The 27,448-nt window shown below is 47.1% G+C and overlaps 1 protein-coding gene across 1 annotated transcript; it reads left to right on the top strand.

Annotated features, from left to right (window-relative positions):
• Window positions 1–11,408: 11,408 nt before the first annotated feature.
• On the top strand, window positions 11,409–27,149 carry DMRTC2 (DMRT like family C2). The gene is made up of 8 exons (XM_060258036.1): window positions 11,409–11,645; window positions 14,143–14,312; window positions 15,323–15,420; window positions 15,525–15,699; window positions 18,303–18,420; window positions 20,833–20,908; window positions 22,753–23,749; window positions 27,004–27,149. Exons 1-8 carry the CDS (start codon window positions 11,416–11,418, stop codon window positions 27,147–27,149), a joined length of 2,010 nt encoding a protein of 669 aa, XP_060114019.1. The 5' UTR covers window positions 11,409–11,415.
• The last annotated feature ends 299 nt before the right edge of the window (window positions 27,150–27,448 follow it).

Consider the following 27,448-nt stretch of genomic DNA (forward strand, 5'->3'; position numbering starts at 1 on the left):
ATACGCCTAGGAATGGAAATCCCTGAGTCCTTATATTTCAATCAGAAGGCGGGAGAGGTATTGCGAAGAAGGGACTCAGGATGCAAAGGTACACTGCAAAACATGCATGGCTGGGGGGGAGCTGGGGGAGGAAAGCATTTCAAGCTTTTAAAGCAATAGAAGCTTTTTCGTCGCATGGAGCTAAAACAGGAGTAGTCAGACTTGGCTACACAGAATAAACGTCAGCTGTTTGAGAGAAGGAAGGAAGGAAGGAAGGAAGGAAGGAAGGAAGGAAGGAAGGAAGGAAGGAAGGAAGGAAGGAAGGAAGGAAGGAAGGAAGGAAGGAAGGAAGGAAGGAAGGAAAATACATGGGGAGAGAGAGGTGGAAATAAAGCAGCTTTAAATGCATTATCCAAGCTGCCAGTTAGCTTGGCTTGGAGAAAATATTTAAAGAAAGAAATGGCTTCTTCAAGCTTGCTGATGGGGCAGCGGGGGCTTCAACAGCTACACAATATGTGTGAAAGAGACACATGTGGCTCCCGAGCAGTTTGGCCACCTCTTATAATATCACTAGGTAACTGCTTGCAGCTCAAATTAATATTAAAAGGACAGGCGGCAGCAGGACTGGTTGTGAAGGGGAGACCCCTGAATAATTAATGAATAACTCTATAAAATAATAAATAAAAATATACTTTTGTGTTTAAAAAGCAAAAAGGGGCATCTGATGTAATATTGAAGAAGTTGCAATGTGATAAGAACCCAGGCAGGCCTTCAGTGGGTGTGAGTCACAGATGTGTATTGGTGGCAGATACTCCTATAAGGAAACTCCTTGTTGAAAAGATAAGCAGACATACTGGAAAACTACCAGGGAGAAAGGGGAGGGGGGAAGTGAATCAGATAACGTGTAAAGGGCCAGCCTGCAGGCTTGCTTTTGCTTAAAGCTGATGGTTTGAGAAGTGTCCGGGGGTTCATTACTTTTGGGAGCCTTGATGCTCAAATGAACCTTGCTATTGGTACCAAATAGTAAAATACCTCATTTTCAATCAGTAAGTGTGCGCCTCGTTATTTCCCTGCTACAGTTGGCAAGCCTACACTGCCCCCAAAATGGTCAGAAACAGACACATTTGATTATTTCAATCATTTTACCCTAACCACCACCTACACTACAGAAGTCAAAGCAGCTCACACACACAAAACCCCCACAAATTACAACTTAAATCAGAGAGCCAACAAAAATACAACCTGGGGTTGCCAATCCCCAGGTGGAGGCAGGGGATCCCCTGGTTTGGAGGCCCTCCCCCCCGCTTCAGGGTCGTCAGAAAGCGGGGGGAGGGGAGGGAAATGTCTGCTGTAACTCTATTATTCCCTATGGAGATTTATTCCCATAGAAAATCATGGAGAATTAATCCGCGGATATCTGGGGCTCTGAGGGGGCTGTTTTTTGTGGTAGAGGCACCAAATTTTCAGTATAGCATCTAGTGCCTCTCCCCAAAATACCCCCCAAGTTTCAAAAAGATTGGACCAGAGGGTCCAATTCTATGAGCCCCAAAAGAATGTGCCCCTATCCTTCATTGTTTCCTATGGAAGGAAGGAATTGAAAAGATGTGCCGTCCCTTTAAATGTGATGGCCAGAACTCCCTTTGGAGTTCAATTATGCTTGTCACAGCCTTGATCTTGGTTCCACCCCTAATGTCTCCTGGCTCCACCCCCAAAGTCCCCAGCTATTTTTTGAATTGGACTTGGCAACCCTAATACAACCTTCTCTATCTCCCTACAGTTTGACTGGTCCTTCATACGGAAAGGTCCCGGGCAGAATGGGTCTCGATCCTTTCCTGGGCAAAAAGTTCCTATAAATATCTAAAGAACAGCAGAGTAGCTGAGTTCTGCTAGGAACACAATTCCATGGAAGCAAAAGAGTCCACCTTCCAAAGCAACCGATTTCTCCGGATCGCCTGATCTCTGTCGCTTGGAAATGTAATAGTGGGAGATCTCCAGCCACTCCCTGAAAGTTGGCAACCTTACACGTACAGGATAGCAGCTCTATGTATAAGGCAGCGACAGGCAGTTCCTTAGAGGAAAAGATCGCTTCCTTAACATGGCACAAATAATCCCTTCCCAGCTTTGGAAGACGTCCAGGATTTATGCCTGTCCTTCAGACTAATTAATTTAATGGAACCAGAGGGAGAAAGGCAGTACTTACAGACTTAATTTCCTGGGAACTGTAGTTGAAGCAATTCGCCCCGAAACCGTCTCGACACTGCCCACCGCGCTTCGTTCTCCTTCCCGCAGAACGGTGTTTGGACTGAGCAGTTCACAGCACTTCTGCTCTGTCTGGACTCTCCTATCGCCTTTTTATAGCAGCGCTTGCTTGTTTTCCTGCAACCGATCGGTATTTCCTCGCATACCCTTTCTTTTGCTTTTGGTTTCTTGAGAGCCATTCTATACATAGTTGCAGTTTCCCGGCAAAAGAACTTCTCGTGTCCTGATAAACCATTGCTGAGCTCTTGTCATTGCAAAAGTGGGGTGATGTTGAAATCTGAAGAGTCAGCTTGGTGTAGCAGTTAAGAGCTGCAGACTCTAACCTGGAGAACCTGGTTCAGTCCCCCACTCCTTAGGGTTGCCAATCCCCAGGTGGGGGCCGGGGATCCGCCGGTTTGGAGGCCTTCCCACTGCTTCAGGGTCGTCAGAAAGCGGGGGGAGGGGAGGGAAATGTCTGCTGTAACTCTATTTTTCCCTATGGAGATTTATTCCCATAGAAAATCATGGAGAATTGATCCGTGGGTATCAGGAGCTCTGAGGGGGGCTGTTTTTGGGGGTAGAGGCACCAAATTCTCAGTATAGCATCTAGTGCCTCTCCCCAAAATACCACCCCAAGTTTCAAAAAGATTAGACCAGGGGGTCCAGTTCTATGAGCCCCAAAAGAAGGTGCCCCTATCCTTCATTATTTCCTATGGAAGGAAGGAATTGAAAAGGTGTGCCGTCCCTTTAAATGTGAGGGCCAGAACTCCCTTTGGAGTTCAATTATGCTTGTCACAGCCTTGATCTTGGCTCCAGCCCTAATGTCTCCTGGCTCCACCCCCCAAAGTCTCCTGGCTCCACCCCCCAAAGTCTCCTGGCTCCACCCCCAAAGTCTCCTGGCTCCACCCCCAAAGTCCCCAGGTATTTCTTGAATTGGACTTGGCATCCCTACCACATATGCAGTCAGCTGGGTGGCTTCTATAAGTCTAGCTTGCCACAAAAGAGCTAGAACTAGGGCTGCCAATCCCCAGGTGGGACAGGGAAACAGTTTAACAAACCTCTACAAAAACCAGCCTCCAAAAGTATACAAATTTTGATTTACTAAGTAACGTACAAAAATTATTTCAAATACTAAACAATATATCACTCCATTGAAAAGTGCATAAGGAACATGCAGCCCTCACCCAAAGTCACTGAAAGGGCAAGTAAATGTCCAAAATTTCTTAGTAGATGGGTGCAGGTAGTAATACCACAGGTAGAGTTTTCCACAGAGATCAATGCTCCTGATAGTTTCTTCTGTACAGCGAGGCACAAAGAATGACGCGGTTTTACTTATCCCACGTTTCGCAATTGCTTCTACAAGCTTTAAAAAAAAATATATATATATATATATATATTATACAATTCAAATGCTGACACTTATGGTCACTTCCATTCAGTATGGTCAATTTCCTTACGTTACATAGCAAATCAAAATTTGTATGCTTTTGGAGGCTGGTTTTCACGGAGGTTTGTTAAACTGTTTCCCTGCTCCATTAGCCGTGTTGCTCTTTGTTGGTTGCACAATCCCCAGGTGGGGGCAGCGGATCCCCCGGTCTGGAGGCCCTCCCCCCCCTTCAAGGTTATCAGAAAGCCGGGGGGGGGGGTCCCCATAGGGGATAATGGAAAATTGATCCATGGGTATCTGAAGCTCTGGGAGGGCTGTTTTTTGAGGTAGAGGCGTCTGGTGACTCTCCTTAAACTACCCCCCAAGTTTCAAAAAGATTGGACTGGGGAGTCCAATTCCAATTCTATGAACTCCAAAAGAAGGCGCCCCTATCCTTCATTATTCCAAATGGAGGGAAGGCATTTAAAAGGTGTGCGGTCCCTTTAAATGTGATGCCCAGAACTCCCTTTGGAGTTCACTTGTGCTTGCCACACCCTTGCTCCTGGCTCCACCCGCAAAGTCACCAGGTATTTTTTGAGCTGGACTTGGCAAGCGTAGCTAGAACTTAACGCTGCCAGACAATCTTTGGATTTCCTGGCTATCCTACACACTATACTACCATGCGATAATCATTATTAGTTGAAATATGTCTCTGATGGGTTTCTTTCCAGCAGCCTGAGATCAGCTCATTATCACTGATGATAATTGCTTTTGCTCGCAACCCATGTTTCTCAGACCTTGGCTGTGTGTTCAGCTTGTGACTGAAGTACACAGAAGATACGTTGCCTAGAGGCAGTGGACATGGAAGGCTATGAAAGAGCTGAAATCCCAGCTGCCAGTGGGTTGCTGTAGCGTATGGCAGGCAGTCCAGCTAGCCAGGAGTAGGGTTGCCAAGTCCAATTCAAGAAATATCTGGAGATTTTGGGGGTGGAGCCAGGAGACACTGGGGGTGGAACCAGGAGCAAAGTTGTGACAAGTATAATTGAATTCCAAAGGGAGTTCTGGCCATCACATTTAAAGGGACCGCAACACCTTTTAAATGCCTTCCTTCCATTGGAAATAATGAAGGATAGGGGCACCTTCTTTGAGGGCTCACAGAATTGCACCCCCTGGTCCAATCTTTTTGAAACATGGAGGGTAGTTCGGGAAGCGGCACCAGATGCTATGCTGAAAATTTGGTGCCTCTACCTCAAAAAACAGCCTCCCAGAGTCCTAGATACTAGCAGATCAAGTCACCATTATACCCTATGGCAGGGGTGGCCATACTGTGGCTCAGGAGCCACATGTGACTTTTTCACACATATTGCGTGGCTCTCCAAGCCCCCGCTGCCCTGTTGGCTGGCTTGGAGAAGGCATTTCTCTCTAAATTGCTTCTCCAAGCCAAGCCAGCTGGTTGCTTGGAGAATGCATTTAAAGTTAAAGTTGCTTTTTCCCCACCTCTCCCTCCCCCATCTATTTGCCTGCCTGCAGCTCTCAAGCATCTGACATTCATGTCTTGTGGCTCTCAAACATCCGACATTTATTCTGTGTGGCTCTTATGTTAAGCAAGTTTGGTCACCCCTGCCCTATGGGAATTGGTCTTCATAGGGAATAATGGAGTGCCCAGCAGACAATTCCCCCTCCATTCTTTCTGATGACCCTGAAGCTGGAGGAGGGCCTTCAAACCGGGGGATCCCCTGCCCCTACCTGGGGATTGGCAACCCTAGTTGCAAAGTATGCAGAGTGTATGCACAGTGTACACCATGCAGGAGCTGCCTCCTCCTCTAGTGGTGGTAAAAGAACTGAGGAATTGTGTTTATTTTTAAAAATGAACTAGTGTGGAGACATCCTAGAATGGCGAAGGCCCGTAGACTAGGTGGGATGTCCTATGGCTGTAAGAATAAATGATCTGGAAAGTAGTAGTAGAAGAAGAAGATATTGGATTTATATCCCACCCTCCACTCCGAAGAGTCTCAGAGCAGCTCACAGTCTCCTTTACCTTCCTCCCCCACAACAGACACCCTGTGAGGTGGGTGGGGCTGAGAGGGCTCTCATTGCAGCTGCCCTTTCAAGGACAACCTCTGCCAGAGCTATGGCTGGCCCAAGGCCATGCTAGCAGGTACAAGTGGAGGAGTGGGGAATCAAACCCGGTTCTCCCAGATAAGAGTCCGCACACTTAACCACTACACCAAACTGGCTAGAACTAACTGGTCTAGATCAAGCTATGATCAAGGTTCAGAGGAAACCCAGCTGGTACCCAGCTCTGCAAAACACCCTACAGACTATAAATTGCAGAAAGTCTCAGAACCACCAGCAAATTCCACAGAACAATCAGCACAGTCAACAACCATCTTCCTTATCTCCAACCCCCTTCCAACCCTCCCAGCAATTAACACAGAACAATGGTCACATTCAGCAGCCAGTTTCCTTATCACTACCCTTCCAGGAAGCCCCACCAAACAATGGGCACATCCACAAACCAATTGCCCTTTCATCACACCCCCTCCAGCCTAGAAATAGCAGCGCTCCAGCAGCCCTGGCCCCACTCAATGCACAGCAGCCAAGAAGGTCAGAGCGCCTGCTCTGGCTGCAATGCCACTGAGGATGTTCTCCGCAGCTGAGAACGAAACGTCTGGAAGGAAAACTTTCTCCAGTAGAACACGGCACTTGATCCCGAAAGATTCTACAAACCCTAATGATGTTACCAGCCGTGAAAACCTGAAATCTTTGTTCAGAGGAAAGCTACTAAGAAGTCAGGTTCATGAGAAAATCTCAAATTTAAGTTCAAGTCCTGGTTGGGAGGCAATAAATGTATGTGGGAGAGGTAAACACCCATCCCAAGATCCTGCTTTTGCTGTCTCCCGCAATCGTACAATAAAGAATTCAGCATCTTTGGAAATTATTTTTCATGTCTTTCCTCGACAGTTTCACTTTCTTCGTGAAAGTGTTTGCAAGAGAGATTGCCTCAGGGACTGTTTCCTCTTCCAGCAGTGCTATGAAGGAGGGGTTCTACAGAAATTGTCCTTATTTTTTGAGGCAGTGTTGGGCAGCTGCAAGATTCACAGATGTTTTGTTGCTGAGACCTTTGGTTTGCAGAATGCAGCAGGGGTCTCCCATGCTGTTTACCATCTACATAATTATGTTGTCAAAGGCTTTCACAGCTGGAGTTCAATAGCTGTTCTAGGTTTTCTGGGCTGTATGGCCGTGGTCTTAGCATTGTAGAACCTGATGTTTCGCCAGCATCCTCAGAGGTATAACATGGAGTTACTGACATGCGTTTTATTTGGCTCTTATGTTAAGCAAGTTTGGCCAGCCCTGCTATAGAGTCTGTCCTTGAAAGCGATCATTTCCTCCAGAACTGATTGCATAGTCAGGAGAGCAGTTTTAATTTCAGGAGAACTCAGGCTTCATCTTGAGGTTAGTAAATAGGATTGCCAAGTTTAAGCAGGGAAATTCCTGGAGATTTGGGGACAGAGCCTGGGAGAGGAAGTTCAGAAGGGAGGTGAGATGCCACAAGTTCTACCCTATGAAGTATGTAGATCACTTATATTTCTGGGAGAACTCCAGCATCCACCTTAAGGTTGGCATCACTATCAAATGCAGAGGGGTGTGCGTGTCTGCATAGATAGATAGATAGATGATAGATAGATAGATAGATAGATAGATAGGTAGGTAGGTAGGTAGGTAGGTAGGTAGGTAGGTAGGTAGATAGATAGATAGATAGATAGATAGATAGATAGATAGATAGATAGATAGATAGATAGATAGATGATATGTATGTATGTATGTATGAATGAAGGTGTAGGTAGTACATATAGGGTTGCCAACCTCCAGGTGGGGCCTGGAGATTCCACAGAATTACAACTGATTTTGAGATTATACAGATCAGTTCCCCCACAAAAAAAGCAGCTTTGGGTGTAGACTCTATAGCATTATATCCCACTGAGGTTCCAAACCCTGGCCTGCCCAGGCTTCACCCCCGCATCCCGAAATCTCCAGGAATTTCTCTGTCGTGAGCTGGGATGGCAGATTTACTCCCAGTTCCCAAAAGGCAGGCTTTAAACTGACCCCAAGCTGCCTTTAAGCAAAAAGACGGAAGTGATGAATGTGTGCTTTCTAGGGAAGTGAAAACGTTGGTCATGCAACTTCTTTTTTAACACCCAGTAGGTAACCTCTGAGTAAAGGGACCACCCACTATTGCAAAAAGGCATGCCAGGTATGTGTGCACCTGCCTGATGTGTGCACCTGCCTGATGTGATGTATGACTTGGGATGGTCCGTGTGTCTTATTTTGCACTGTAGAGGTGTTAAAATCCCAGTCAGAAACCAGTGACAACTTTAAGACCAACAAAACTTTATTTGTGGACTTTTGTGCGCATGCACATGAAAATTCACACTGTGAATAAAACTCTGTTGGTCTTAAAAGGTGCCACTGGACTCCAACTTTGTTCTATTGCTTCATACCAAGATGGCTGTCCAATTGGATCTAAAACGGCAGTTACTTATTAAGACCAAAACTGTCACTTAGAACCCAGTAAGGAAACGATACTTTCTCTAAGGATGAGGGTGAAGTTAGTTCCTCCACCTGAATTTCCCTCATAAAGCCTTTTTTTTTTTGACAACTGATTCTGAATCTGAACCACTGAACCACTAAAAAATTGGGGTTGACCACAGTGGAGCAAAGCATTCTGGATACTAAGTTTTCTCACGACCTGTCAAGGCTGCTTAAAGTATTCTGCCCTATGCAATATATACTCCATCCCCTTTTTAGAAAAAAACTTCTTTCTCATTACTCTCTCTATTCACAAAACGTATTTTTTTTAAAAAAATTCTCAATTTAACACGCTCCTGCTCCCCCCCCCCGCACTGCTTTTATGACGTCCCTCTTCAATTCTCCCTATTTTCATAATGGTTCAGCCCAACAGTCGCTACCTCCGCTAGAACTCTCGGCGCCGTCAGTCTCTCCCCCGCCCCATCTCCCACTCCAGGCGCTCTCGTCGCCCATTGGCTGTTTTCTAAAAGGCGGCGGGGAGAAGCTACAGTTTAGCGGCTGATGATCAAAGCCGCTCCGTTTTGATTGGCCGCGAGGGCAAGGAATAATAAAACACGACTGTTGATTGACCGACAGTCCAAACGGAGGATGTTAAGAATGCTGTGATTTGGTCCTCGAGGACAGCGCTCCAAAGGACCGTTTTATTAGTTGGATTGCAAATTGATAGATTCAGGGACGGTTCTGGGTTGTGCCACAAATTCATTATCCCTCAGTTTCTAGGCGACCTGGTAATAATACGATCAAAATGTTACCTCATAAACCCTGAGGGTGGCTTTACCAATCTCAAGAGCGGTCCTCTGGTCAAAGTCTGCTTTGCCTCACAACAGCCCATTTCCTTATTGCCCTGCAATTACCACAAAACAGGGGTGGCCAAACTTGGTTAATATAAGAGTCACATAGAATAAATGTCAGATGTTTAAGAGCTGCAAGACGAGAATGTCAAATATTTGCGAGCAGAAGGATGGAAAATAGATGGGGAGGGGGGGGTGAGAGAGAGGTGGAAAGAAAGCAACTTTAAATGGATTCTCCAAGCTGCCTACTGGCTTGGCTTGGCTTGGAGAGGTGATTTAAAGAGACAAATGCCTTCTCCAAGCCAGCCGACAGGGCAGTGGGGACTTCAAGAGCCATACAATATGTGTGAAAGAGCCACATTGGCTCTCGAGCCCCAGTTTGGCCACCCTTGCCACAAAACATCACTTCAAAAAAGCAAACAAACAATGGTATAACCATGCTAAATTTATTTCCAGGGCCTTGAAGTTACACTGGATTATTAGCTTTTCCCCCAAAGAATATCTTGATTTTCAGAGAGTTGCTATGTCCAAACATCCATGCACGTGCGCACCATGCCTAAGGTGCCCTTCCAACACCTTCTCCATGGCAATATGGTCCCAGAGGCCATACACCCTTAAGATGACAAACTTTCTACAGCAATTCCACGATGTTAGGTCTTCTTCAGTCCCTTCAATAGAATGTGGTACTTGCAAATGTCTATTCATTACGTCTTCTGAAATAGGAGATATCCAGAATTGGTAACTTTAGCATTACAGGTATCTAGGGTTACCAGATGTCTTTTTTGGTGTCTGTACTCTTGGTCTCTTAAAAAAAAACTGATGAAAATGTCCTCTTTTAGGGTTGGAAGGTTAGGAATATTCCTAGTTAGTAGCAATTAACATAGCGTAAATAGTAGGGATATTTAAAATGAGATTTGTCATAGCGATCGCTTGCTTGAAGTAGTCAGTTGGGAAATATGTCCTCTTTTCTTGCTTTTCAAAATATGCTAACCCAATTGCTCCACCAGATCTTATCAAGGCAGTAGTGGCAGATTCCAGGAAGGGGTGCCACTTTTATTTTTGCTTCTGATCTCCATCTCTGTGGCTGCAATTTCAAATATTCTCAATTACAAGTACTGAGAGTCTTATCGTGATTTTTTCTTTCGGTAGACAAAGATGTCAAAAGGTGAACACTGGGGAACCCACACCTTTCACTTTCCCCTCACATCTGGCATGTATTTATTTATCACCCAGTGCTATTCTATACCAAATTAAGATAGTTTTAGAGGGTAGTTCTATTGGTCTGCTGTAGAAGTGTTTAGGATATGAGCTTCAAGAGTCAAAGATCCATTTGTCAGATACAAGCAGGGAGAGAGATCTCTGAGTCCTTATGTCCCAGGGGATCCCAGGAATTGATATATCTCTGATAGATAAAAATATGGAGCAGAGATACATCAGTGGCTATTAGCCACAGTGTGTGTGTGTGTGTGTGTGTATATATATATATATATATATAAATTTTTGTCCACTGTGTGACACAGAGTGTTGGACTGGATGGGCCATTGGCCTGATCCAACATGGCTTCTCTTATGTTCTTAAGTGCTAGATTAAAGTCCAGTAGCACCTTAGAGACCAACAAAATGTTTAGGATATGAGCTTCAAGAGTCAAAGATCCATTTGTCAGCTACAAGCAGGGAGAGAGATCTCTGGGTCCTTATGACCCAGGGGATCCCAGGAATTGATATATCTCTGAATCCTGGTATCCCAGGCAATGTTCCCTCTAAGCTGAGTTAGTGTGAGCTAGCTCACAGTTTTTTATTCTCCGGGTCACGCATTTTTGTCTTGGCTCAGGAAAAATGGCCCCAGAGCAAACTAATTGATGCAATAGCTCACAATTTTAATGCCAGCAGCTCACGAAGTAGAATTTTTGTTCACGAGACTCCACAGCTTAGAGGAAGTATTGATCCAAGGGCATATCTCACTATAATACAGTGAGTTCAACGCAAGGAAGAGGCGAGGTGGTAGTGATCATAGCTCTTTATTTAAGCACAGCATAGTATAGGACTGCACTTGAAGACTGGAGAACTGGGCCAACGGGGCCAACTATATATAACTCAGGGTTCCCGCACAAGCACGTTATTGGATCGTTCAAACCAGCAGGAGGCCCGTGATTGGAGCAGGGCAGCAGGGATTTGGATCCTATTGCCCATTGTTCCCAAGTCCCCAAGCTCAGTCCTACAGGCTCCAATGAGCCAGGCAGGAACACCCTTAAATATACACATTCCAGTTTACATATACAACACTCAGGGATCTCCACTCCTACTCGTGCCTACAAAGGGAGCTTTCGTTTACTGCTGCCGGACTCAACCCCAGCTGTTACACCAAATAAAAATGGTGAGATGGGATTGAGGAAGAGGGTCTTGCATTCTCTTTTAAAAGACGTGTTTCCCCTCCCTTTCAGGTTGATGCATCATGGGTGACAAGGAAGCCCTCGACACTACCGCTGCACCCCATATTCAGTGCTGCCCCTCAGACTCCACCACGGATGACAGCAGCACCCAAGAAGACAGCACACTGTCTTCCATCATACGCTCTCCAACCTGCGCCCGCTGCCGCAATCATGGAATGAAGGTTCCTCTGAAAGGCCACAAGAATAGTTGCCAGTTCCAGAGCTGCCAGTGTGACAAATGCATCCTTATTCTGTATGTTCGAAGCTACAGTGCTTGTGACGCAGGGGTTAATGTGTGGGGCGAAGGATGAGGAGGTGTTTGTGGTGGTGGGAAGCGCCATCAAGTCACAGCTGACTCATGGTGACTCCATAGGGCTTTCAAGGCAAGAGATGAGCAGGGGGCTTTAAAGGCAAGAGATGAGCAGAGGAGATTTGACATTCCCCGACTCTGTGTAGAGCAGGGTGGCCAAACTTGCTGAATGTAAGAGCCACATAGAATAAACATCAGATGTTTGAAAGCCGCAAGACTTGAACGTCAGGCATTTGAGAGCCGCAAGGAAGGAGGGAGGGAGAGAGGAAAATAGATGGAGGAGGGAGGCTAGGGGTGGCCAATGGTAGCTCTCCAGATGTTTTTGCCTACAACTCCCATCCATCCCAACTCCCAGCCATTGGCCATGCTGGCTGGGGCTGATGGGAGTTGTAGGCAAAAAATATCTGGAGAGCTACCGTTGGCCACCCCTGTAACAGGGTTCGACGCATGGAAGAGACGAAGTAGCAGTGATCATAGCTCTTTTATTAAGTACAGAATAGTCATGGCTGCACTCTAAGACTGCAGAACTGGGCCAATGGGGCCAACTATACACACTTCAAGGTTCCTGCGCTAGGACATCATTGGATCATTCTAACCAGCAGGGACCCGTGATTGGAGCCGGGCAGCAGGGATTTGGATCCTACTGCCCATTGTTCCTGAGTCCCTAAGCAAAGGTTCCAATGAGCCAGGCGGGGACACCATTCATTATACCCAACCGTAGTCCCCATACACAACAGAGGCAGAGGTGGAAAGAAAACTAATTTAAATGCATTCTCCACCCCGCTGACTGGCTTGGAGCAGTGATTTTAAAAGAGACATGCCTTCTCCAAGCCGGCCGACTGGGTGGTGGGGGCTTCAAGAGCCACACGATATGTGTGAAAGAGCCACATGTGACTCCCAAGCCTCAGTTTGGCCACCCCTGGAATAGAGAGACCGTGGATTTCCTTGGTAGTCTCCCATCCAAGTACTAACCAGGGCTAACCATTTTTGGCTCCAAGGGCTGATGGGATCAGACTAACTTGGGCCATCCACATCAAGGCTAGAGACAAGGGAAGGAGGTCTAGAATCCCTTTTCATTCCTATTCTACTACATGGCCCTGGACCAATCATTCTCTCTCTCTCTGCCTAACGTACTACATAGTTGTTGTGAGGATAAAACAGAGGAGGGGGTGAACACTGAATGTCTTGGATGTTAAAAAGTGCAGTAAATTTGCCTTTTCCAGCTGTGCGGGCCCATATGGGATAATAGCTTATGTTGCCATCTTGATTATTGTAATTCATATTTTAATTGATATTTTAATTTTAAATTTTAAATGGTGTATGAGGTCTTGTGATTGTCTTATACTACTTGTCGTTACAGAGGGTTTTTCTGAGCAGGAACGCACAGGAACACAGTTCCAGCTGGCTTGGTGTCAGGGGATGTGGCCTAATATGCAAATGAGTTCCTGCTGGGCTTTTTCTACAACAAAAGCCCTGTCATTACACATCCTGAGCCCACGTGTGGGGAGGGAGGGCTACAAATTGAGGATCAAATAAATAGATAAATAAATAAGAGCCAGCTGCCAAAGGGCGACGATGACCCCATTGCACTGTTCAGAGGTGTGCGGCAGATAGTCCATTAAGTATAGTATAGATCTTATAGTGCGGATCTCAGTAGATGGCACTGTTCGCCTATGAATGAGAGCTTGGTCATATAGAACTGAAATTGCCTGAGTTCTGCATCCCCCGTTTTCACTTTTTGCTTTGTTGCTCAGCAGCGAGTTGTTTTGTGTCATGAGAAGGGGGGTCCGTAGCTCACAATGTTAAGGAGAGTTACGCCCTTCAAAGTACACTATAATTAAAGCGGAATGGTGGCAGGCGATTTGAAGACTCTAGAACTCTAGATCAAACTGAATGTAAAAACACCCTAAATCTATTTGGTGGCAAACCTGTCACTGAAACCACTAACACCAGTCCCCAAGAACAAAGCAGGAGTCAAGTAGCACCTTTAAGACTTTTATTTATTGCAGGTCACAGGATACCCATGACATAGACATCAGTCTGCTATTCTGATGTATATTGCCTTGTTTTTGTTGTTGTAGCCCAGCCAACCCAAACTAGCAATAATCAGACACCAACTTGTGATTCTTTTAATCTGTTAAAAAACATTTCCATGATTTTGCATACTAATTCACTGCCCACTCTCTCTATATTAAGGACTGCTTGCCATTCCATCCTACCGCCTGATGAAGCGTGCTTCTAGCACACAAAAGCTTCCATTCTGAATAAAACTTCGCTGGTCTTAAAGGCTACTTGACTCCTGCTTTGTTCTTGGGGACGGGTGTTAGGTTGAGGAGGGAGGGGAGGGGGGTCCCCTAAGATTCATGGTCTTCAATTATTATATGCTACATTTGTGCTGTATTTTTGTTTTCTCTGCCCCTTAAAAAAAAAATTCTCTCAGGCAGCGGCGCCGCGTCATGGCTGCCCAGGTGGCCTTACGCCGGCAGCAGGAGATAGAGCTGCAAAAGCAGCTGGCCAGCGGTTTGCTGCAACTTCAAGACGACAGCCCCTCCGACTGTTACCGTTTCGCCAAATCACTGAAAGGGATCAGGGCCTGCAAAGGAGGGGCAGGTAAGATAGCCATATCACTAAGTGGAGATATGAAAGGGGGGTGGTGGATAACTGACACATATAAGTGAACATTTTTACTTTCAGAAGTTTTTTCAGGAAACGTCTTCACATATAATCTGTTTTACTACACTTCAAAACCGTGTTTTAAGACCATAATACCAGGAACGTAGCCTCACCGTACACAGAATGGCTTACTTCTGAGTAAACATGTATAGTATTGGGGTGTTAGGTCACATTTCCTATACTCACTAAGCATCCTAAGACCCAGTGAAATCTGAAATATTTATTTCCAAGTAAATGTGTGTAGGATTTGGCCACATGGGTCTTAAAACGAATTTCCAAATATGCCATTTCCCATTTGCAAAGCTGTACACTATTCTTTTATTGCAATGCCTTAGGTTGCAACTCTGGGTTTGGAAACACTTGGATCTGATTGCTATCATTTGGAGATCAGTTGTAATTCTGGGAGATCTTCAGGTCCCTCCTGGAGGCTAGCAATCCTAGGCCCTTAAGATTAGACTCACAAATCCATTCTTTGATCTGCTGAATCTTGGAAGTATGGTCTGCCTGAATCACATCTTTCATTTGGAAACAGTGAACTGATTTACTCTTTCAGCTCTAGCGTTTACCCACACGAAAGCCGAGCAGACGAGAGGGTTTTGTTCTAACTTTGCTCAGGGTCACAGCCCCCCAGAGCCAGATAATTCACAGATGAGAGCCAGTTTGGTGTAGCGGTTAAGTGTGTGGACTCTTATCTGGGAGAACCGGGTTTGACTCCCCACTTCTCCACTCGCACCTGCTGGAATGGCCTCGGGTCAACCATAGCTCTCGCAGGAGTTGTCCTTGAAAGGGCAGCTGCTGTAAAAAGCTCTCTCAGCTCTACCTACCTCAAAGGGTGTCTGTTGTGGGGGGGGGGAGGTAAAGGAGATTATGACTGCTCTGAGACTCTGAGATTCAGAGTATAGGGTGGGCTATAAATCCAATATCATCTTCTTCTTTTCACCACACAGGGAAGAAGGAGAACGCAGAGCCATCAAGTGACTCAGAGGAGGGACTCAGAGGGGCCACGGGATTCCTCAGACGACAGAAGCGGAGAGCCATGAGGAAGGTGAGAAAAGGGGATGGGACAACCAACATTCCCTGCGATTGCTTCATGCTTGAAAGGATCAGTTCCACATTGCAGTAATATATCTATTGCGTGTTACTCCCTAGGAAGGTTCCTGGCTGCCACTTCCTCGCTGTTCTAAAGTGACAGAGCTGCCCTGGGCACTTGGAGGACATCCACCCCCTCATGCGGCTTGGTTTCCACCACCTCTTCCTATGCCCCCTGCGTCCTTCTGCCAGTTCTTGCCTCAGGAACATGCCTTTCATGTGCAAACTATGGGAGGTGGGTAGTTGGTTCCTTTGATAACAGAGCTGATGTAGTTGAACAGCTGAATAGTAGGACTTGGAATCTGAGAAAACTGCAAACATATTGAGAAGTCTTGGGCAAGCCATGCCATTTCGCAGCTCTCACAGTGAATGCAGCATAACGACATTATTCAGGGGTGCAGTAGGACCTTGGAAATACTTTGTTCATCTTCTAGAGCAGCAGTCCCCAACCTTTTTGGCACCAGGGACTGGTTTTGTGGAAGACAATTTTTCCATGGACCAGTGGCGGGGGGGATGGTTTCAGGATGATACAATTGTGCACTTTATTTCTATTAGTTTGGTGTAGTGGTTAAGTGCACAGACTCTTATCTGGGAGAACTAGGTTTGATTCCCTATTCCTCCACTGGCAGCTGCTGGAATGGCCTTGGGTCAGCCATAGCTCTCGTAGAGTTGTCAGTGAAAGGGCAGCTTTTGTGAGAGCTCTCTCAGCCCCACCCACCTCACAGGGTGTCTGTTGTGGGGGAGGAAGATAAAGGAGATTGTGACCACTCTGAGATTCCGAGTGGAGGGCAGGATATAAATCCAGTGTTGTCTTCTTCTTATTATTATTTTTACATTGTAATATATAATGAAATAATTATACAACTCATGGCCCGGTTGCTAACAAGCCATGGACCGGTACTGGTCCACAGCCCAGGGGTTGGGGACGCCTGTTCTAGGGTGCTACTAGACTAACATGACTACCCTTCTGGAACAGTACTCCCTCTCAGCTGTGGAGTCTTGTGAGCAAAAATTCTACTTTGTGAGCTACTGGCATTAAAGTTGCAAGCTGTTGCTTAAATTAGTTCACTCTGTGGCCAATTTTTCTGAGCTAAGACAAAAATGTGCGAGCCGGAGGCAAAAAAATGGTGAGCTAGCTCACACTAACTCAGCTTAGAGGGAACACTGTGAACATGACAGGCATTTTAGCTTTCATTGTCATTCTTAGGATAACTGATGATTATTGTAAAGCCCCTTGCATCATAGCAAGACAATTGAAAAAAAAAAAGACAATGCAATTCAAACATAGGAAATAGTTTATTTTTCCTACAAGGAACTTTGCTGGGAAAATGAAACTTTTGAGGAAACATGTGCACTGTTAATATCTTGGCTAGACAGCCACAGCTAACCATTATTAATATTTTAGATCAGGGATCCTCAGCCTTCTTGAGCCTGAAGGCATCTTTGTAGTTTTGACATGGCATGGGGGACACTGCTACAAATTGGCTGCCACAGCTTACCTTAAGAACATAAGAGAACATGAGAAGCCATATTGGATTAGGCCAGTGGCCCATCCAGTCCAACACTCTGTGTCACACAGCGGCCAAAAAACCCAAGTGCCATCAGGAGGTCCACCAGTGGAGCCAGGAGACTAGAAGCCCTCCCGCTGTGCCCCCCCAAGCACCAAGAATACAAAGCATCACTTGCCGCAGACAGAGAGTTCTAACGATAAGCTGTAGCTAATAGCCACCGATGGACCTCTGCTCCAGATGCTTATCCAATCCCCTCTTGAAGCTGGCTATGCTTGTAGCCACCACCACCTTCAGGCATGATCCTTGTCCGATGGTGGCAGCTGCTGCCAAAGGAGTTTTTTTTTTTTAAATCTGCACAGCCAATCAAATCTCCAGTGACCAATCAGGAGCCTTGCTTGGCAAAAGCCCTACCTCAACCCATCCACTTTCTAAAACCACTTGGCAGGCTGTTTTAGTTGTACACAAGCTAGGGTTCTAGAAAAAATCCTAGAGGGGCATCTTTAGAAGTCCCACCTGCTGGGACCTCTCTCTTTAGGATTTTCTAAGAGGTTTGAATAGATTCTCCTCACCCTTTCCTTTAACTGACATTCGGCTGCTTTCAACATTCTGGAGCAAATTTAGTCCTCATTGAGCTGAGGTATCGTGGGTTTTTTGGTAGGCACTTGGTTCAGTTACAGTATTTTTCTTCACACTTTGGGGGGGTGTTCCTCTGAGCAGCATGGGACACCTATCTTGTCTGCAATCCAAAATGGCTTGGGAGTAGGGATGCCAGGCTCCAGGTGAGACCTGGGGATCCCCTAGAATTACAGCTTATCTCCTGACTACAGAGATCCATTCCCCTGGAGAAAATGGAGACTCTGGAGGGTGGACTACAGCACTGTGTCCTACTAAGGTCTCCGTCCTCCCCAGGCTCCATCCCCCAAATCTCCAGTGTCCCAGCCTCCACCCCACCCCCGCCAGTGGCCAGAGGGAACCTGGCAACACTACGTGGGGGGCACTGCTTGCCATGGGAAGCCCTCAAGGGGCAAACAGCCGCCCCCTTTAGCTGAAAGAGGTCAGGAAAATGGCGGTGATGAGGAGAAGGCTGAAGCCTCTTTTCTTTTGCATGCCACAGTCCCAGTCTGAATCAGGTCCCACACGCCAGGGAACAAAGTTTCCAGAAGGAAATGCACAAACATGTAGATCACATGGATCCAATGAAAAACGTAACATTTAGTGAGGCCGACAGAACGCTACACTCTATGTCCTTTTTTTTTTCATACTGCAAACTTCCTATTGACCTTTACGTTCAAGGTCTGTCAGCAGTGGCTTGTTTCTTTTCCTACAGGCTGTAACAGCCACGAAGACTTGTACATGCCAGACGGTTATGTGGCAGCCCCAGGACAGATGTTTCACCAGACCCCTGGTACCTCCTGGTGCTTACCTGCACCTCCTGATCTCACCAGGTATATTGTACTTCTCTGGCACTTGAGCACAGCAAGCGTTTACAGCTAACTATTGAACAGGGAAACAACGGGGAGCTTCCTAAATCCAAACGTGCACCACTGGAGTTAACCTACGACTGAATTATTGCAATCCTTGCTCCCCACAGTTCCAAAAGCTCAATAAATCTCTGTCTTGTGATTATTCTCATCGGCAGAATAAGTAGATGTTTCACAAGAATGAAAGCGATGGAAGGCTATCCCACTTGGAAAAAGAACTCCTTGTAGACTTCTGAAGCCCTGCAGGCATTCACTAGGGTCACCCAATGAGTAGTTCTCACTGTCTGCTTCTCCACAGAACACGCTGGATGTCTGGCTAGGCAAAACAGCAGCTCCTCAGTATCTTGTAACTTTAAAATATTGAACTGATGCACTCACCACAAACATCTGCTCGATCGGCACCATCGAATATCTTCAGTTCTGTAAAACGCTTTGTGTAAAATGTCGACATAGAGAGTGGTTTTTATAAGTACACAGAAGAAACTCTGGCTTCTGTAAAAGCACTCCTTGCTCAGCAATTAAAAAAAGCAATCTAGGCAAGGCAGGAAGTGAACTGATCATACCAATTGGAAAGAAGTATCTATGGGAATTAATAACACTAATAACTCCAGGAGTACATGGTCTCCAGCATGTGGGAATAAATATACTTTTCAGCTGTGATCCTAAGCATCCTTGATATCAGTGGGGCTTTTATCCCATGCAGAATGCTCACTATCAAGATGTTAGTATTATTTTTAAAAGGTAAAGGTAGTCCCCTGTGCAAGCAGTGAGTCATTACTGATCCATGGGGTGACATCACATCACGACAGCAGAATTTTTTACAGGGTGGTTTGCCATTGCCTTCCCCAGTCATCTACACTTGACCACCAGCAAGCTGGGTACTCATTTTACTGATCTCGGAAGGATGGGTCAACCTTGAGCTGGCTACCTGAACCCAGCTTCCGCTGGGATTGAACTCAGGTTGTGAACAGAGCTTGGATTGCAGTACTGCAGCTTACCAATCTGCACCACGGGGTTCCTAAGTGTTATTTTACTAGTCTCCAAAAAGGACCAGTCCTGTCCCTTCTCTTCCAAGGGACATGCCCAGAATTTAAGAAAGGATTTTAAAAAAAAGGTAAAGGTGGCCCCCTGTGCAAGAACCAGTTGTTTTCAACTCTGGGGTGACGTTGCTTTCACAACGTTTTCACGGCAAACTTTTTATGAGGTGGTTTGCCATTGCCTTCTTCAGTCATCTACACTTTCCCCCCAGCAAGCTGGGTACTCATTTTACCGACCTCAGAAGGATGGAAGGCTGAGTCAACCTGGAGCCAGCTACCTGATCCTCCTTCCGCTGGGATCGAACTCAGGTCATGAGCAGAGGGCTCCAACTGCAGTACTGCAGCTTTACCACTCTGCACCACGGGGCTCTTTATGAAAAAAAGGATTACTTATATATAAAACAAGGTACTTCTCTAATATTGCAAGCCAGTGTAAACTTGTAACTGTCCTTAATGCGATGCACAAGTAAATAGAAAAGGCAGGATACAGTCTCCAGTAGAAATCTCGGAGACACAAAATAGATAAAACTGATTTTTTTGTGTGTGTCAAAAATTTTTTTTTAAATATGCAAGAGTAAACAGAACACCAACAATCTTAGGGAATGATTTCAAGGACTATGATTATAGACATAACAATATAAAATAGAATTAAGAGAACTATACAATAGGAGTGAGAGAAACAGAAGTAAGAGCTTATACAATACCAAAAAAATATGCTACAACCAAAGGAATCATTATGAACGACCAGCAATGTAAGTTAAGCATTCATAAAAATTACTAGGTATAAAATTAAATGGTATGAAACCATTTAAAAAGCTTTTGTTGATGAAATGTTCACACTGTGAGCGTCACAAAACTTTTTATCTAGATGGTGGCACAAATCCACGGACAAGAAGCAGGAAGAGCAGAGACTAGAATAATCTAGACAGGATAATTAGAGAAGTGAAAGGCTGGTGAATATCTTCACTGCTGGAACGATTTGGCTAAAATTATTGCAAAAACAGTCATGTATAACTGGGGGGGGGGGGTGCCTTGTACACTCCTATGCCACAACAGAAATTGTCCCCCGGACAACGCCGCTTATGTATCATTTATTTTTCTGGCACCCGCACAGCAACAGCCGTCTACACAAACAAACATTTACTGCAAACAGCAAGTGGTGGGTGGAAATGTGAAGTGAGCTTGGGAGAATGGCAGCTGCGGGAGCCCCCCCAACTTCCCCCTCAACAGTTTGTGGTTCTACTAGGACAGAAGGTGAGTGGGAAGCAAGCTGCCGCTGAGGCACTCTATAAAGAGGATTGACTGCATGCTCTCTCTCTCTCCCCTTTTCTCTCTTCAGCCGCCTGGCACTGAACCCCCTGAGCGGCAACATGGACCTAAGCAGACGTTCCAAGACCGCATCGTTGGGAGGTCAGGTATTTGGGCACCCTTAACACATTGCAGAACCCCATTGAACCAGAAGTCTTTTTTCACCCCACCCCATTTCACAACCTATACAAACTAGGGAATACTTTTTTAAAAAAGAAAGAAAAGCATTTCCAGTTATTGCAAAAAGGCATTACAGCCAACCATGGGGGCTATTCGATTTGTCCTTTTTGTTTGCATGTTTGAATGAACGCATACATACAGTGGATATTCTCCACTGTTTGTTCCCTTTTCCGGTCTCTGGCCTATTAAAGTGCAAGCTTCTCACAAAAAAAAAGGGCAGTTTGAGGTCTCTGTTTTAGGCACGGATAGCTTCCTTTGATTGACATTTGGATCAGTATCCCCCAGACCTGTTTCACAGGTGGCTTCTCTCCCAGTGAAAACCTCCTTGTTAGTGGCTTGGCAAGGAGTAGAGGATGAGAGGAGAGTGGTCAGCTGCTTGTGTGTTTTGGGATAAGAACATAAGAGAAGCCATGTTGGATCAGGCCAATGGCCCATCCAGTCCAACACTCTGTGTCACACAGTGGCCAAAAAAACCCAGGTGCCATCAGGAGGTCCACCAGTGGGGCTGGGGCATTAGAAGCCCTTGAACTGGTGCCCCCCCAAGCACCAAGCATCTTCCACTGTTTCCCCCCAAAGCACCAAAAATAGAGAGCATCACTTGCCCCAGACAGAGAGTTCCATCAATACTCTGTGGCTAATAGCCACCGATGGACCTCTGCTTCATATGTTTATCCAATCCCCTCTTGAAGCTGTCTAGTACAGGAAGAGAGAAGCCAATTTCCACTGGAAACCATATGTAATCCCAACAGAAGTGAAAGAAGTATCTCCACCTTCCTTTCTGGCCCATAACATTTCTGGGCTGAGCAGAACAGAGGAATGTGTAGTTGAGGAGGATGGAGGCAAAGACTAGCAGTGCCTAAGCAAGTTTACTCTGAAGTAAGCACCAGTGAATTTGGCGGGGCTTGCTCCGAAGGAAGCGTCCACACCGCATTGCAGCCTACATGCTCTCCATTTGAGCAAAGACTTTGTCGTGCAACGCAGGCAACAGGTCAAATGACTAGCTGCAAGGTCAGTTTGTATTTTGCAAAATATCTCCCCAAAGCAGCTGGCACTCCTCCTCCATCCCTCAAATAAGAAAGCTTCATTAATAGATCCATGCCTCGAATGCCCAACACATAAGTCATCCTGGAGTTAGATCAAAACATTTACGTATTTCCAGAGTCTCTGGCACAGGAGTGTCAAACATATGCCCCGGGGGACGAATCAGGCCCCCAGAAGGCTCCTATCAGTCCCCTAAGCAACTCGCTGTTGTCTGCTTTCTCCTCACTCTCTTGCTTCCTTCTGCATCACAACTTGCTTTGCAAGGCTTGCTCAATAGCATGGCAGCGTTAAAGAGCAAAGCTCTTCCCTTGGAGAGGAAGTGGGGGAAGGAGATCTAGCTTTTCCAGGCTCTCTCAATTGCACAGCAGAGCTACTGAGCCAAGCCTCTCTTCCTTCTGTTGGCTAAGGCTCAACAAGCCAGTGAGGTGGACTAGGCTGAATTTGTGTTTGTCTGTTCTTTATAAAGTTTATCTCTCTGCTACCTGGCATTACATTTCACAACACACATGGCCCAGCCCAACAAGGTCAAGATCCAGCCATCGTAACAAATGAACTTGACACCTTTACTCTAGTATTTGGGTGAGGGAGTGGGATATACAGGAGCCGTCCCTCTTGTTTCTCAGCCCCACAAAAAGGAACAAACAGAATCTGTTCATGAGGCGTCCATCAACCCTGCCAATGTATGTTCGTTAATCACACAATTAACCAGTCTCTCTCCTCTCTCTTTCAGCCCACCTCCTCTGCTCACGTCTCCGTCTGGCCCACCAGGGGGTTCATCTTCTCCCCCCTTTCCGAACAGCAGCTCCAGAAAGAGGCTGCCGAAGCCCTGATGGTGCTGAGAAACTCCCCCCAGACTGGTCCCGTTCTTGCCACCTCAGGTCTCTTGCCCCCAGTCAGCTCTGCGCCCGCTCTGATGGCTTCGCCAGCTTTCTCCCACCCATTGGAGGCAGCTCACGGCTTTGCGGTCCCCGGCCCCTTCCCGCAGCACCCTCAATACTTCATGCCACCCTACGGTCTTCATGCTGTGAAACCCTCCAAGGATATAGCCTTGAAGGGAACCCAGATGCCCCCAGAGTCACTGCCTGTCCACGGGGAGCAGGTCCCGGGTCCCCTTTTCCTCCCTTTGCTCCACAGCAGTCCTCTTCCCCAGCAGTATAAGAATGTCCGTCTGTTCTCCATCGCCCCACCCCGGGGTCCCCAGCTGGCCACTTCTCTTATGGTCTCCGGCATCCAAGCGGTCAAACCCAGCCTAGGAGGGGCTTCCAGTATCAGCCACCACCATTTCCCCCCTGGCTTTGCCGCCTACCACCCTGCCCCCGGCTCCACCCCAAAGGCCCTTTGCGTGCCGCAAGCGATCGAGGAGGGCTGGATTTCAGAGGCAAGCGTTAACGTCTCCACAGCGGCCAGCCGTGCCCACAGCGGCCCTCACCTGTTGCCCTTCTGCGTCCCGCCCATGGACATCTCTCTCGCCCCAGTGGCCCTCCCAGGCAGCATTTCTTGCGCCCCACTGGGGATGGAAGTGCACAGGGTCCCCAGGCTGTCGCTGCTGAACCCCACCCCGTACCGCCTAGCTCACCAGTCTTTCCCAGACACGGTGTTTCCTCTGAGGCAGAAATCTCCGCAGATCCAGCAGCAGCTGAGCCAAGGACAACCGTGTTCCAGTCAAGGGCATTCTGGGGAGGAGACCACCAACAGCCTCAAGGAGCCTGAGAGCAAGGACCCAAAAGGTAGGGGTTGGAGCCAGTGCCGAATTAGATTGTCTCAGAGTTGGAACGCCCACCCTGCTGCCCACAGCCCCCTGCTTCAGCCTGCAGGCCCCTTCTCAAAAGCCCATTTGACAAAGCTGCAGGGGAGAGGCAGAAAGAGGCAAACTTGGTGATGATGCCAGCAGCAGCCGCACCAGGCAAGTCAGGCAAACAGCAGCACGTGCAGGCTGGGAGGGCTGCAAGCAGGTGGAAAACCAGGGGAGAAAAGCCTGCCAGAGGCCCCTAAAGGCGTGGGGCTCCATAGGCCAGTGCCTACTTGGCCTAATTGTTAATCTGGCTCTGGTCAGAGCCCATGTGCAACTGCAGCCACTGCAGGAATAATTCGGAAGCGTGACCAAAGAACCCAGAGTCCTCGATAGAGGAAGGAAACGACAAGAAAGGGGCCTCTAGACCCAAGAGCTAGATTTGTGTCCAGGAGGACCTGAGAAACCAACATGATTTCTGGGGTCTGAGAGACAGAGCTCTGCTTATACCCTGAACATCTTCCTGGATCTCTAAGGTCCAAGGCTTTTTTTGAGCAGGAACACAGTTTCGGCTGGCTTGACATCAGGGGTGTGTGGCCTGATATGCAAAGGAGTTCCTGCTACAAAAAAACCCCTGCCCATTACACTGCAGCGTTGGGCCTCTGAGGTGGATCAGACCTGTGGTCTGGAAGATGGGGGACATAAGCCTCTCTGCCCCACCATTCTTCTTCTTCTGTTTTGACCCCACCATTCTTATGATCAGAAACAGCAGCTATTCACCCATCTAAGCCTGTATCAGGACCACTGTTCTTTCTAAATTGAGTTAATGTGAGCTAGCTCACAGTTTTTTAGCCTCCAGCTCACACACTTTGTTCTTACCTCATGAAGGATGGCCCCAGAGCAAACTAATTGAGGCAGTAGCCAAATCATTCACTCACAACTTTAATGCCAGTAGCTCACGAAGTAGAATTGTTGCTCACGAGACTCCACAGCTTAGAGGAAACATTGATCAGGACCTCCGTGTGGTGGTTTCGAGTCAGGAAAACAGTGCCGGGATGGGGTGAGGGGTTGAGACTTAAATTGCCCTCGTGCTTCAGTCCTGATCTGAAGTGGATCCCATCCCACGTGCCTGCTACTAAAAAAAAGAGAGAAATTCAGGAAACCTATTTGGGAGATCTAGTCACAACATTCCTAACATTTAATTGGCTTGGCCCCAGATGACTTTTAAAAACTTATCAGACAAATGTTTGGAGTCCATCCCTATGGGTAATAATTCTGATATACCTTTACGGGATGTTGTTAGCAGGGCTTTTTTTGAGCAGGAACGCTGTTCCAGCTGGCTTGGTGTCAGAGGGGGTGGCCTTATATGCAAATGAGTTCCTGCTGGGCTTTTTCTACCAAAAAAAGCCCTGGTTGTTAGGATTGGTGATGTCACAAACGACAAGCTTTTTGAGCTGTTAGGGGAAAAGCCTTACATGAGTACTTAAAAAATCTTGAAACGGCCTTTCATAAAGCAGCGTGCTAGCTGTAACAGTCTGTCCATACTTAGAGGGACTTGCCCAAAACTTTAACCACATGAGCACATACAGGAATTTTTAAAGAGCTAGATGACCCTGGAGGTCCCTTCTGGCTCTGTGATTCTATGATTTACCAGTGGGGACAAGTCTGCACTATCAGCAGGTCAATGGACACTGAAGCAGAAAATGTTAAGATTTACATGCAAGCTAGTTAAGGAAGGGGTGGCCAAACCTGCTTAACGTAAGAGCCAAGTGGAATAAACATCAGATATTTGAGAGCCGCAAGACATGAACATCAGATGTTTGAGAGCTGTAGGACCTGAACATCAGATGTTTGAGAGCTGCAAGACATGAACATCAGATGTTTGAGAGCCACAAGGAAGGAAGGCAAATAGATGGGGGGAGGGAGAAGTGGAAAAAAGCAACTTTAACTTTAAATGCATTCTCCATGCCGCTGGCTTGCTTGGCTCAGAGAAAGGACTTAAAGCTCCAAGACAGCCAATGGGGTGGTGGGAACTTTAATAGCCACACAATATGTGTGAAAGAGCCACATGTGGCTCCCAAGCCACACTGGGGCCACCCCTGTGGTCTCATTTCAGTGGCGAAGAGGAAAAGCTCTGTTATTGCTGTCCCCTGAATCAAGAATCCACTGAAAGCAAAGAAATCTCCTAGCATACCAGAGCCAAGGGGCAGTGTCCACATCGCAAGGGAAGTAGCTGATCTGGCCACTGGGCGCATCTTCTTTGGAATGCGTTTATCTTTTTTTAAAAAAAAAAAAAAACCCTTCACCTTTGTTTGGAGGTCACGCAGCTGGGCTCTCCCCCCCCCCCCCATGGGGCAGACTGCATTCTTCAAACCCCTTATTCCAGATTAGTCCCATTGAAGTCAATTTGAGGCTCATGGGATTTGAGGATCAGGGTGACGTGCAGAGTACAATGGAGAAGGACTTGAATGTCTGGAAGAAAGAATCCACAAAGAGAGAACTGCAGCGAGTGAAGGAACAGGGCAAGGAGCATCTCTCACCCCAAAGACGCTTTCCTAAATCCACTGCAGCGACTCAGGCCAAGCTGTCCTCTCACAGCTGTCACTCAGGGGCCCATTCACACAGGACTCCTGGAGCGCCAGGGCCACCTGCTCCTGGGTTCACCCCAGGTCAAGCAGAAGGCGGCGCAGTCTCCAGTCACCTTTCTATCTTCCGGCTGACCTCAGGATTAATCCCACGGTCTGCACCAACAGCGGGCTGGCTGCTGGGACCACTCTGAACCTAGGGTTGCCAATCCCCAGGTGGGACGGGGGATCCCCCGGTTTGGAGGCCCCCCACATCAGAGTAATCAGAAAGCGGGGGGCAGAGAATGGAGTCTGCTGGGGACTCCATTATTCCCTATGGAGAATTCATCTGTGGGTATCTGAGGCTTTTGGGGGCTGTTTTTTGGGGGTACAGGCACCAGATTTGCATAGCATCCAGTGCCTCTCCTCAAAACACCCTTGAAGTTTCAAAAAGATTGGACCAGGGGGTCCAATTCTATGAGCCCCCAAAGAAGGTGCCCCTATCCTTCATTATTTCCAATGGAGGGAAGGCATTTAAAAGGTGTGCAGTCCCTTTCGATGTGATGGCCAGAACTCCCTTTGGAGTTCTATTATGCTTGTCACACCCTTGCTCTTGGCTCCACCCCCAAAATCCCCAGGCAGTCTGGAAGCTTCAGAGATCTAACCCGGCTTCTGCCTTCTTGTTTAGATTCGACCGAAGCGGGGCCCGACTTCCTCCAGGCATCCAGGCAAGCGTCGCCGAGCCAGCAGCCTCCTCACCTCCAACAGGCCAGCTCCTCTCCCTCCGTTTCCCTCAGCATCGGCCAGATGGGCTCCATCTCCCTCCCCAGCTAGGCTCCTGACACGGACCGGAGCTGGCTGTAAGTGCTCCGCCCGCGTATGTTGGAACGAGGAGGGGAGGGCAAAGTCTGTTCTCCCAGGCCTGTGATCTTTCAAGGCCAGAGCAGCCAGCCACGCAGGGTCCCGTCTCCGCCTCTCATTCCTTCTGCAACCACAAATGGTTTGATTGTGGCAACTCGGAGCCAGTCTTCAGTTTTAACACGTTCTGTTTGGTTTTCCTGACCAGTTCCGTGCCGGATGAGAACTAGATTTATATTTATTATTTATTTCGCGGAAGAGATTCTGAAGCGTTG

The sequence above is a fragment of the Heteronotia binoei genome, chromosome 17 (assembly GCF_032191835.1).
Source record: "Heteronotia binoei isolate CCM8104 ecotype False Entrance Well chromosome 17, APGP_CSIRO_Hbin_v1, whole genome shotgun sequence".
NCBI lineage: Eukaryota > Metazoa > Chordata > Lepidosauria > Squamata > Gekkonidae > Heteronotia > Heteronotia binoei.

What these genes read in the sequence shown, in the direction of transcription:
- DMRTC2 (XM_060258036.1), top strand. Translation starts at nt 11,416, where the DNA reads ATGGGTGACAAGGAAGCCCTCGACACTACCGCTGCACCCCATATTCAG. An exon ending in GGCCTGCAAAGGAGGGGCAG is followed by an intron (nt 14,313 to 15,322) that starts GTAAGATAGCCA and finishes TTCACCACACAG; the next exon opens with GGAAGAAGGAGAACGCAGAG. An exon ending in GCACCTCCTGATCTCACCAG is followed by an intron (nt 18,421 to 20,832) that starts GTATATTGTACT and finishes TTCTCTCTTCAG; the next exon opens with CCGCCTGGCACTGAACCCCC.